Below are 12,689 nucleotides of genomic sequence, written 5' to 3'. Positions count from 1 at the left end.
CAGTGAGCGCAAGTTGGAACATGAGTGAGTGAGGGCTAACATAAACAACGTGGGAAGAGAGAGCATGGCTTAGCAATGGCAAGCTTCATGTAAACAGCAAAACTGGAAAATAAAGTTTGCAAAAAGAGAATTGAGTGATATGATATGTATATATGTCACAGGTCTTACAGCATGTTGTCATGTCACAAAATGAGATGTTGTTAGGAAACTGGAAGAACTGAAGAGATTTATGATGGAACATACAGACAGAAGTATGTCTGAACAACTACAAGACAGAATCTTTGTATGTATGTTTGTTATTAATAATATGAGATTATTATCTAATAATCTCATATTATTAGATTCCCCCCACAGCCATTCATGTTATACCAAAGTAGTAAGTAACAGATAAACAATTAAATGACAGTAAATTTCCTGTTTACACTTTCTAGTACAGAAATTTCTTCTAAAGTAAAAGAAAATTTCATCAACGAACAAAAACTTTATTCTTTTAAATACAGGACACTGGGAACAGACAGACCCGTTTTTTCTGTAATTTTGCATCTTTATCATGTAGAAAAACTGAGATGTGCTGTTGAAGTTGCATTTATTTATCTTATATTAAAATTTATCAGGGATTAAATGTGTAGTTAAACATCTTTACAGTGACAGAAAGTGCAGTTTCATTCATTCATTCAGCCCACTTGAGATCAAAGTGGGCTGTATGTAGGCCTTGATGTAATATGAGTGTGACCACCAACACATCCCTGCTTCAAATGCCAGTGAACAAAATTCATTGCTGTGTGCAAAAAATGTATTTCACTGTTTGCTATTATCCATATACACACACAATAGCAGCCCCTCTCACTCAGTTTTTGCATTTGCTCTTGCTCAGATCTCTGCAGATCTGCTTGCAGTGTGTTGTTCGCACTCTCAATATCTCTGCTCCTGCACGTTCAACTCTTTCTGTACAGGGTTATATTTGTGCCACAAAACCAACCAATCACAGACTTGGATGCAAAAATTCTGAGTGGCTGTTTTGGTCTCCAATCAGCTTTCTAGCTACTGTAGCCAAACCCAGGCAAATATCCCAGATACTAGTATCCTAGTATCCTAGCTCAATTCTCTTCCTCCAGAGTACTGTCATTTCTTCGAAGCACTAACCTAGCTAGAAGAAATCCTTCTAGCACTAGCTTATTCAGTGACAGAGCAAAACAGCTGAAAACAGTAAGATGTAAATGTACAGCACGGGAAGTATAATGAATGTTGAACAGTGAGTAGCTGAGGAAGTTCCGCTTCGAAGCACAAACACATCAGGATAGCATCAATGCAAATAAAAATAGTCTTTGTCTAGATGGCACAGTTTAATTTATCATTCTCTCACTTAAAATAAATTATAGTCCAATGCAGTGAGGTCATCAGTGAGCCAGGTGGGAACGCGAGTGAGTGGAGACTGGCATAAACAGTGTGAGAAGAGAGAGCATAGGTTAGCAATGGCATGCTTCATTTAAACTGCAAAACTGGACTGCAGGAAATAAAGCTGACTTACATATACAAAGACATGAGTAAGAGATAGACAATGTATCAGCAGTGAATCTCAAACTACTACAGAATGGACAGTGGGTGGTTTGGTTTAAGGTTCGCAGTGAAATGGAAGTTACAGAAAATCCTCAGTGGGGGTTTGCATTCAATAAAGTGGTGACTTTGTGAGGACATTTCAATCAATGCTCATAAGTGTTAGAAAGGTGCTAACAATGACACCAGTTAAGTGAAACAATTCCCTCAGATTCTGCAGGCGTAACATAAGAAGAGAAGCCTTAAGGTCTTTATTTAACAGTTCACAATTAACCATATGGATCATACATATAACAACGTGGAGCTATATGAACCATGTTGAGGTTTCTTATAATAGAAAAAAGAAAAAAAAAGTGAAAATAACCATTACTGAGCACTAGAGATGGACCGATCCGATATTACGTATCGGTATCGGTCCGATACTGACCTAAATTACTGGATCGGATATCGGAGAAAAATAAAAAATGTAATCCGATCCATTAAATATCACGAAAGCACCTGGCAAAACTTGCAACACGCCGTAACTCACCTCAGAAGTTAGCAGTCGGAGCAGTATGCATCACGTGATAGAGCAGCTGTGGCATGCCGGACCTGTCGGTGGTCTGGATAGCATGTGGAGCTTCGCTAGCAACCTGGCATTTCATCTCCGACAAAGTTATCCCCGAGAGAAGTAAAGCAAGTGTGTAAGTCCATCTCTGAATGTTTGTAAAGCATTCCCACGTTAAGCTTAACAAGCGACTGCCTCTCGCTCTCCGGCTGCTACTTCAATCGTGAAACTGCTTAAATGATCAGCTGATCGGCTTTTCTGTCGCGAGTCCGTGTCTCTTGTTTGTTTTTGGCCCACTTTGCACCAGAAAGAGGAAACCAGCGGCTGAACAACAGCAGAACGTTTAAGCTTGATCAGCTATTGTTAGAATGTATTTAATATTACTTTCTACTCGAGGATCTTTTTCTACGTAGCTGACGCTGGTAACTGTGCAGGGGCGGATCTAGCAAAGTTTAGCCAGGGGGGCCGATAGGGCATGAACAGGGAAAAGGGGGCACAAAGACATACTTTTCTTTCTTATTCTCATTTAAAATGTCGAGCTTTTAATAAATAATTATCTGACACCCAAAGTTTTAATTTGATGTAAAATGAATAGAAGACAATTACTGTATATAGTGACTATTAAGTCTAATATATATACCCTAGTAAGCTATAGTACTTTTTACTTTGGGAAGGTACCATCTGTGCAGTCTGCAATTTTGTTGAAGAAAGATGTTGAATCTATTTAATATTTCTTGAAAAATAATTGATTTCTGTGCATTTTTTTTCACACTGCATCAAATTAAGGTTGATTACGTCGATTAAGCATCATGAGGTGGAGTGTGAGGGGTGGTTCCCTATTTTTTATTTATTTCTTTTTGTTGTTGCTGGGAGTTGGAACCCTATTAGTTAGGTTGCTTAATATTTACGCTAAGTACTCTTTAAAATACCAGAATAGGGAGGATGGTGTAGGTCTAAGTTTATTAGATTGATCAGTATTGCTGAACTATGAAATATTTTTTTTGTATACAGGTATAACAGAATAGCTTTAGTGTAGTTGTTGTTTTAAACTTGAGTATGAACTTGCAGACTTGCAAAATGCAGCAAGATATTTTAAAAAACAGTTTTGTTGATTAAAAAACACTATATCGGATTCATATCGGTATCGGCAGATATCCAAATTTATGATATCGGTATCGGTATCGGACATAAAAAAGTGGTATCGTGCCATCTCTACTGAGCACTATACATGCTAACTAACAACACAATAGTCAACAACAAGTTGAATAAAAATGAGTATAGAGAGGAGCACATAGAAGCTGGTGACAGTAGACCTAATCCACAGTATCCAGAGGAGCAGTCAAAAAGCTGTTGTTACTGGATATTTTAATGCAAGCAATCAGTCCAACACAATATTTGGGAAACTAAATGAAGGATTTCACAATAAAAGCCACAATCATTACAAAAGTCGATAACTGTAGTGCAAAAAATTCCAAAAGTTGTTCAAACAATCGCAACATCTTGTTAAGCTTGCGTCACGACTTGTAGTGATAGCTGTGTACACAAAAACACACAAGAAAATGTCAGTATCATCCAAAATAACATGCATTTTAGTTACTTATTTATCATTCACGATAATAAATGATATTATCATTATCATGAGGATAACAAATTGTAAATTTGGGTTTGAGAAAATCTTCACGTTTACCTGGCCGCTGCTGGTTAGTTGTTCCTTTCAAAGCAAAGACAAAAAACTGCTGCCGTTACCAGATATTCTCATTTAAACAACCAAGACATGCATTCAAATGCCCACAGCAAGTTTGCAAGTTTTAGTTATTCATAAAAACCTCCACAATATTCACAAAAGTCAGTAAAAACTGGTTTGAAACATATGCAAACGCTGTTCAAACACTTGTAACATCTTGTTAAGCCTGTTTCCTGAAGTGCTGTGATAGCTTTGCATACAAACACAAACAAGTACACAGACTTGTGAAAGTGTTTTAATTATTTATCATTCAGGATTATCATTCATATTTTTTTAAATAGTTTCTAATATTATTGATAATAGTAAATGTGAAGTGTTATCCTTGAGTATTAGAGTTTCAAATGTAAATTTAGTTTTGAGAAAATGTTCACATTTACCCGTCTGCTGCTCAGCCATTCCTATCAAGGCAAAGACAATCACAGCCACAATGACAACAGCAGTGATGATGCCAATGTCAAGGTAAATGTCTGCCTGCAGTGCTGAAAGAATAAGAAAACTGGCAGTTGGAACAAAAAGTCCACAAATAATTATATAAATAATGATAATTATATGCATTCAAAGTTCAAAACGATACAAAAAGGAAAGAAATATATCAAAGTTTAAAATTAATGTTATTGAAGGAAATATTTTCATAAATAAATTAGATTTTTCTAAGTGGTTGAAGATAAACCTGTTATAATCCTGTCACTCATTTGTGCTTAATGAACGTGTACTTAAAGTACAGTCTTAAAGAAATATCAGCAAATGTTATTTTATCATTTTTGTTTCACCAAAATGATTTATCATATTGAAAAACACATGGAAAACAATAATAATAATAATACATATATAGAGCAGTTAATTTAAATAAAAATATAATAATAAGATTTTTAGGTTGTTTCTTACGTGAATCCTCTGTCAGTGTTGAACCACTCTCTGTTGGAGCTGTTGGGCAAAATGATTGCGATAAATGTAAGAACACTCAATCAGTCCTATTTTGATTAATTATTCTTATTTTGCAGTACTTTATCTGTTTTACATACCAGACAATTACTTGGTTGTTCAAACTGGAATAAACTTTGTTGGTATTATTCAGCTAGTGCCATATCTGTTGTACTATATAGTAAGAATATGTAACATATCTGTTGAGGCTGCATATGTAAGAAACAAAATGATGAATCCCACTGATGACTTCATTGTGCTCAGTGAAATCAGTGAGCTGACAAATGACAAAGACTAGAATTACTGTACTACTGTTTTAGAAACACTGGTGCCAATTTATAGTCTGTCTGTGGAAAGGAACCGGTTTGACCAGGTAAGCTACAACAGGAAGTCCACTTTGGAAAAATTAGTTCCTCCCTTAAAAGTGGCTCAACATTTGTTTGGTGCAAAAGTTAAATTCAATTAAATTAAATTAACTGTGCAGTAAATACAGCCAATGTGAGCAGGCCTAACTTTAGTCTAGGTTTATACCCACACCCTTTTTCTGTGAAAGGATGAAAGCAGATTGTTAGGGATTTTTAAAAATGAAATATATACCTGTATACACTGCACATATACATATATACTATATATGCATGTAATTCTTGTATTTTTGCCAATCATATTATGGAGTCATGTGACCACCAGGGAGCCTCAAGAGGGATTTGTGTGGATGTTCGTGTGAAACAATTTCACATCAGCATCTGATTCATCAATGGAAACATTTATTGTGCAAACTGGAACAACACTGAAAACTTCACCAATAAAGATAAACACAACAGAACATTTAAATATAAAAACATTTCAAGCCGAAATATCCTGGCTTCAAATATGTGATGTGTGTGTGTGTTTGAGAGAAACACATAATTAGATTGAGAGAGGATATGGCTTTTAGTTCATTTCTAGCAGCAGGAGAGCAGGTCCTGCAGCATGTGACCAGGTGCTCTCTACAAATGCAGCTGCTACACTTGATGCAGGTGGAAGAAGAGCTCGTTTCAGACCTGTGCAACACAAAGGTGTTGAAAGGGTGCAAAATTTAGGGAGGGCACAAGGGTTCGTTTTGTTTTTAAATACTGATCAACAGTTTAACTGCTTTTTTTTTTTTTGATACTGCATGAAAAGAACTTTGTCACAGACCTGGTTCCAGGGACTCGGGGTCTGTGAGCAGTGTGGACTACTATTGCTGTTGTTATTTTCATTATTATTATTATTATTACTATGGTCGTGTCTTCTGCACTGCTGCTGTCCTGTGTTCCATGTTTGTGTACTGTCGGGTGTTTATGGGTGTGTACGTGTGTGAGGGTGCGGTCGTGGAGGGCACTTTCAGGCCTGGTGGGTGTGGCCCTACCAGCTGACCATCACACCCAGGAATCTCCACACGCACCTGGCGCCGATCAAGCCTCATCAGAGGAGCTTCAAAACAGTGTGGCTGAGAGCTCCTCGACGCTGGATCGTTGAGTGACTTCCCGTCAGTCTCAGTTTAATGTGCAAGGTTAGTGCAAGTCTGCCGTTAGGTTTTGTACTCACGACTGCCTTTTGTATGCGTGTTTCCACAGGAGGAATTGTGGTGTCCAGGAGGCAGCACACGGATAGTACACAGGGAATGGAGACAGAGCACGGGATAAGTGAGAAGACACGGAACGGGAGTCGGGATTGCACTGGGGATTTATTATTGTTTGGATTTACACCACTGTAAATAAACGCATTGCCTTCATCATCAGGGCCCTGTTTCAGGAAGCCGGTTTAGTGCAAACTCTGAGTAAGTATACCCTGAGTTAACGAAAACTCTGGGTTTTCGGTTTCACAAAGCGAGTTCAGCTGCAGCCTGAGTGAGTCACTATGACGACACACTCCGTGAAGCTAACCTGCCCCCTAGCAGGTTTACTACAACTAACCCTGACTGTCTCCGCCCCTTTGTCGGAAACCTGACAGTAGGAAGTGTCGGACATGGCGTGCCACTTCCTTGAAGAGCCAGTAGATCGTGAAGCCCAAATTCTCCGCAGAGCTCTCCGCCGGGAGAGAGTGATCAGAGCGCGTTTGGACATTTTATCATTTCCTGATGATTTTCTGTGCGAACGTTACCGTGTCTCAGCACAATCTATAATTTATTTGGATAACATCCTCAGGCCATATATTACGCATGTGACACATCGCGGACATTCTCTCAGTTCTGTACATATTATTTGTATTGCACTTCGGTTTCTTGCAAACGGGAGCTTTCTGTATAATATTGGTGACGCTGAGCACGTTTCCAAGGCTACAGTCTGTCGGGCAGTCAGGAATGTTACAGTTGCACTGAAACGTCTCCTGTACTCGTTTGTGGTGTTCCCCGGTCATAGACCCACAAGATTTATCAAAGAGGGATGCCACAAAATTGCAGGTATCAGGATGACCAAAACTTAATGTATGATGTGGTGATACTTGGACTACTACTTAAATTGCACATTTATTTTCAGGGTTCCCAGGCGTGATTGGCTGTACAGATGGCACTCACATTCCAGTCATTGCTCCTTTAGTAAATGAAGGAGACTATGTGAACAGGAAGTCTTTCCACAGCATTAATGTACAGGTACATAGTTCCCTGTAGCATGTCAAACTAACAAATTATTTCATTATAGTAATGGATGCTAATTTGTGTTCTCTGCACTGTGAAGATCATATGTGATGCTGCCAACATTATCACAAATGTGGAAGCCAAGTGGCCAGGCTCTGTCCATGACTCACAAATATTCCGTGAATGTACACTGAGCACAAAATTTGGACATGGTGAGTTGAGAATACTTTAAAATATATAAAGACCAATTGCTTCAGGGACATTTGAACTGAAGTGTACCCTTCTGTCTTAGGAGAGTTCACTGGCTACTTGCTTGGTGATAGGGGGTATCCATGTTTACCCTATTTGCTTACCCCTTACCCTTACCCTGACCCTGAACCGGGCCCACAGCAGCGATATAATCTGGCTAATTGCAGGACAAGAGCCAGAATTGAAATGACTATCGGAATGCTTAAGGCCCGGTTCCAGTGCCTGCAAAGACTCAGGGTCACCCCAGAAAGGGCATGTGACATTATTGTGGCATGTGTGATTCTTCACAACATTGCCACAATTAGAGGAGAACACTGTCCTTCTGAACCAAACATCAGCAGTGATCCAAACCATGAACATCCTGACCCTCCCACGGACATACAAGATGGAAGCGCAGTCAGAGACACCATATGTCACAATCATTTCTTTTGACCCATCACCTCAACATGTTGAAAGAAGAATAAACAGATTTTTTGTTCAACTGGCTTTATTGGTCGCCTGTGTTTCCTGTACACAAAGTATTAAAAGATGTAAACCTCATAAAGTGTCTCTGTTGCTTCCTCCTCTGTAACAGCTGTCAATGTTTCTTCATTATTTTCCTGTAGTAAAGAAATAGACAACATTGCTGTTCTACTGTAAACTCATATAATCTGTGGAGTATTACTCACAACTGCATGTTGGTCTGGCTCAACAGGAGGCTGCACCAGATGCAGTACACCATCACCATCAACTGATAGAATATGAGGTTTATACAGGTCACTTATAACTTACAAGGGACCAAATGGCAATTAACAAACATACCAATCACCTTACACTTCATTGTCATTATGCTCTCAAAGACAACCAAGGCTGAGGGAAGGCAAAATCAGTCGGAAAATTACTTCACTACAAAATAATTCATTATGGTAAAGAGTTTATCAAATGAATGAGTAGCACTGCAAAGGTGACTGTGAAGAAAGGATGTATGCACATCATGTATTATTTTGAATTTACCCCTTATGTAGGCACTTGTGTCTTGCGGGGTTATTGCCTCAGAGGATGTCCCCCGCAGAGATGCCTTCAGCCACAGGGCACCCACTGTTTTGGCTGAGGGCCAACTGCTCAGCCTCTGTGAGTGGTGGAGGACCCCCACCTGTTTTTCGGGCCTCCGCTTTTTTTCTGTTGGCTATAACGGGCCACATTTGAGCATACAGAGTAAGCAAATATGTACTTGTAATGTGCTCAGATAATTTCAATAAGTGCTTACAGAAAGAAAATTAATGTAGCCTCTAACTGCAATTGATTTACATGGGACAAACAGACCAAGCACCATGGCTCATAATACAATTACACCTTACCTGTTTGGACTATATTTTTATATTTCATTTTTACTTGCTGCCAGGCACGTTTGGGGCCTGTTGGGTTGCACCTGCGTTCACATCACATCACAAAATAAAATGTATAAAATAACAAATAAAATAAAATAACGTGTTAAATGGGTGGAAATCCCTCGATCAATGTTTAAATTAACACTCACGCATTGACTCTGTCGGCTATGTTTTGCCATGCATGCTTTTGCAGCTGTGGCTGTGTTACTTTTTTCCGCGGAATTTGCATGTTATCGGCATATGCTGCCATCAGAATTTCGGCCTCAAGCGCTGTGAAATACATTGACCGCGCCTTCTTTCCCTCCGTCTCCATGGTGACTCGCTTAATCTGTGCTCCGCTTATCAGGGCTTTATGTATCCTCGTCCGCGCGCTTCACTTGGGGTTAAAGCAACTCCGCGTTGATTGAACTAATTGTTATCAGCCTTTCTGAAACGGAATATTCCGAGTTGGACAGTTCGGGGTTACTCAACCGTGAGTGTCGTTTTTCACTCTGAGTTTTCCAAACCGGCTTCCTGAAACAGGGCCCAGGTCCTGCATTTTGGGTCCTCATTCCTCACATCCCTACGGTCTGCCATGCAGCCCATGACAAACTTTCCTGATTAAGTATTTTCCTGTTTCATATTGTGGCGGGTCAGAACAAGTACCAATACATAGTACAAATACTCCAAGTTGCTCTCTGATGCATCCATTGGAGTATAAATGTGTGAATTATAATCGGATGAGTTTTTGGCCGTGGAATCCCTAAAGGGGTAAACAAGGGGGTGAGAGGACTTGTATGACAGCAGGTCATCAAGAGGCACAAGCTATCTTGTAGTACACTCGCCAAAGTCACCACAAATGAATCACCATATCTGACTGGAAAAAAAGTCGGGTTGCTCAAAAGAATCCAGCGCAGGGTAAGAGAGTACAACCCTGAGCAGGTCGTAATGTGTTTACACTGCATAATCCACCAGGAAGCACTGTGCAAATCTGTATTGCAGCTTGATCATGTAGTGAAGCCAGTTGTAAAATGCATTAACTTTATTAAAGCGAGGGGACTCCAGCATCATCAGTTTATTAAGTTTTGTAGAATATTTAGCTGATGTAGAGTTTAGAAATGTGTTATCATAGAATGTAGAATTATTGCAGAGACACTGTCTGTAGCAGTCATTAGATTAATAAAATGCTTTGGCACAAAACTAGAATCAACATTCATGTTGCAGCTTTTCATTGCATGGTCGTGTCTGTATAGTTTTGGTCGTCTGTATTCGTCTTGTTGCAGTTTTCGGTTTCTGCTGTGAGGTCCCACCTCCATGCACTTATACAATTAATCGCTAGACGGGTTTTTTTTTTATAAATATTATATTAGGGAAATTTCCCTATACATATCTTTGACCTGGGGGCAGAATTGATCGTGAAATGGACAGAAAAAATGCGTATGAACTTACAAATTTACAGCATGATGCATTTAAGGTAATCCCTTTTCCATTTTTATTTAAGAGGATTTGTTCCACTATGCGAAGAGTGCAGAAAAACTGGTAGAGATGCAGTTACAGTGTACCTGGGCCCCACCAACTATCAGCTAAAGAGAAGAAATAAATTCAATTGCTGCACATTTTCTAGACCCGTCTGTGGTCCTGTCTGTTATATGCAGCACCATGCTCTTGCTTCACTGTCAAAAGTTAGCAACTACATTTTAAAATATTCTATTAAACAACACATAATACATTTATAGATGCATATTATTATTAAAATATATAATATTGTTTTATTTTTATTTTTTTTAAAGCCTACACTGGCTGTTGTAGTGGAAGTAAACTCTACTTTACAACCTTACCTGACTAAATCTAGGCCAGTGGAATTGACATTCAGTAATTTCAAGGACACATTTTATTCCAAGCTGAGCCCGTACTGCTATTTATTTTTTACCATGTATTTATTTCATTACTCGTTTCATAACCATTTTGATTCATGTTCATATGGAGTTCTGTAGTGTTAAGGCCCTCCCAGCTGGAGGAGAAGAGTCAGTGGCTGCCCTGTGTCCCCCTCCTCAGTACTTTTCCACTAAAGCTGAGGTTGAAAGTTGCGATTTGGTGTGAGCCTCCCTTCGGTTAGACATAATTTGTCAGTAACAAAAGACAACATTTCCACATTTAGAGAATAGAAGAGTGGGCGGGGCCACTGAGCTTCGAGCGGTCCAGCGATCAGTCTGTTTTCTTTTACGTCCGCCGAGCACAGATAATAACACGGCTCCGTGGGGTTGAGATTCATTCGACTTTGTTCGTTCAGAGAAGAAACAATAACCATGAGTGGACGAGGCAAGGGCGGCAACTTTTGTATTAATGTATCTATTGTAAATTATTAAGAGATAGCAAGGGTGGTTAGGAAAAGACCTGCCGTGGGAGCTTTTATTATTGTAATATGTAAAATAAGATGTGAATAATTTGTGCATGGTGCTTGTATTATGTGTATTTGTAATTGTGAATTTTGATATTTAAATAAAGTGATTTTTAATTAGAAAAAAAAAAAAAAAAAAAAAAAGCAAGGGCGGCAAAGGACTCGGAAAAGGAGGCGCCAAGCGTCACCGTAAAGTTCTCCGTGATAACATCCAGGGCATCACCAAACCGGCCATCCGCCGTCTGGCTCGCCGCGGCGGAGTGAAGCGTATCTCCGGTCTGATCTACGAGGAGACCCGCGGTGTGCTCAAGGTGTTTCTGGAGAACGTCATCCGCGACGCCGTCACCTACACTGAGCACGCTAAGAGGAAGACTGTGACCACCATGGATGTGGTGTACGCTCTGAAGAGGCAGGGCCGCACTCTGTACGGCTTCGGCGGGTAAACTCATTCTCTCCAATCCATCAAACGGCTCTTTTAAGAGCCACCCACTTTCACTTTCAGAGCTTTGTTCTGCCATCTTGTTGGTTTTTGTCATGTAGAGGGAAGTCATGAAAAAGTAGACCAATCTGCCAGTATCCCCAGCAACTTCTGAAGTACTACGTTATAACTTAACAATTACCAACTGAGATTCCAAACATTAACTTTTCGCTTTTCTTGAGTCTGGAATATTAACCCGTTTGTCATGTGTGCTTTCCTTTCTCCTTAACTGACAGAGCCACAAACTGAACTTAAAGTTACAGACCTATTCAATACCACTATTTCATTAAACTTCCCTATAGCAGGAGTGTAGCCCAAAAGAAAACTGAAAGATTTCACTGATTAATCAGTTTATTTGTAAATGCCTTTCTGCCACAAATCCGCTTAAAGCAGAAGTACTTATTAGTGATGGGATTTCTGGCTCTGCTAACTAAAAAGAGCCAGCTCTTCAGGTTGTTTTGTTGCTTTAATTTATGAACAATAAAAGAAAATTATTCACAAAAGGAAATACCAATGCAAAATAAAGTGTTTTTATTTATACATGTTTATATATAAATGTATGCGGTGGCCCCTGGAGACAAAGCATGTACAAATTCCAAAGCATATTTCTAGCGTTAACTGAACTTCCAAAACAGAGCTACCTAGATCACTTAATTACAGAAATGAAAGCATATGTGTATTGTTTGTGTATTTATACACAAGCACTCATATATATTCAAATAATTTTTAAAAAAATGTTCATTTACCTGCTACTACCACACACCAAATCTGGTCGTTAGTACTTCCTGGCTTGTGTAGCCACTAGGTAACAAAAGCTCAACACTGCACCGAGCATCCTGGAGCACTTCTGTTGTGTTTT

The 12,689-nt window shown here is 39.3% G+C and overlaps 1 protein-coding gene and 1 long non-coding RNA gene across 3 annotated transcripts; both read left to right on the top strand.

Annotated features, from left to right (window-relative positions):
- Window positions 1–6,529: 6,529 nt before the first annotated feature.
- On the top strand, window positions 6,530–8,094 carry LOC146713565 (uncharacterized). Of its 2 annotated transcripts, XR_014919283.1 has the most exons (3): window positions 6,530–7,374; window positions 7,460–7,571; window positions 7,652–8,094. It is a non-coding gene; the product is annotated as an uncharacterized LOC146713565 (long non-coding RNA). The 2 variants fall into 2 exon arrangements; XR_014919282.1 differs by having other exon boundaries at window positions 6,530–7,571.
- Window positions 8,095–10,934: 2,840 nt separating this feature from the next.
- LOC146713564 (histone H4-like) lies at window positions 10,935–11,862 on the top strand. Its single transcript, XM_085438662.1, has 2 exons — window positions 10,935–11,050; window positions 11,474–11,862. The coding sequence occupies exons 1-2, from the start codon at window positions 10,935–10,937 to the stop codon at window positions 11,793–11,795; spliced, it is 438 nt and encodes a 145-aa protein (XP_085294788.1). The 3' UTR covers window positions 11,796–11,862.
- Window positions 11,863–12,689: the final 827 nt, after the last annotated feature.

The sequence above is a fragment of the Copadichromis virginalis genome, linkage group LG3, assembly GCF_057382275.1.
Source record: "Copadichromis virginalis isolate Kocher_CV1m ecotype Utaka linkage group LG3, C_Virginalis_male_GT1.1, whole genome shotgun sequence".
NCBI classification, from domain to species: Eukaryota; Metazoa; Chordata; class Actinopteri; order Cichliformes; family Cichlidae; genus Copadichromis; species Copadichromis virginalis.
Note: the sequence above shows the minus strand (reverse complement) of the source record. Positions and strands in the feature narration are given on the sequence as shown.

Coding starts and splice junctions, on each gene's coding strand:
- LOC146713564 (XM_085438662.1), top strand. CDS start 10,935: ATGGAGTTCTGTAGTGTTAAGGCCCTCCCAGCTGGAGGAGAAGAGTCA. Junction 11,051..11,473: donor GTTGAAAGTTGCGATTTGGT/GTGAGCCTCCCT, acceptor ATTTTTAATTAG/AAAAAAAAAAAAAAAAAAAA.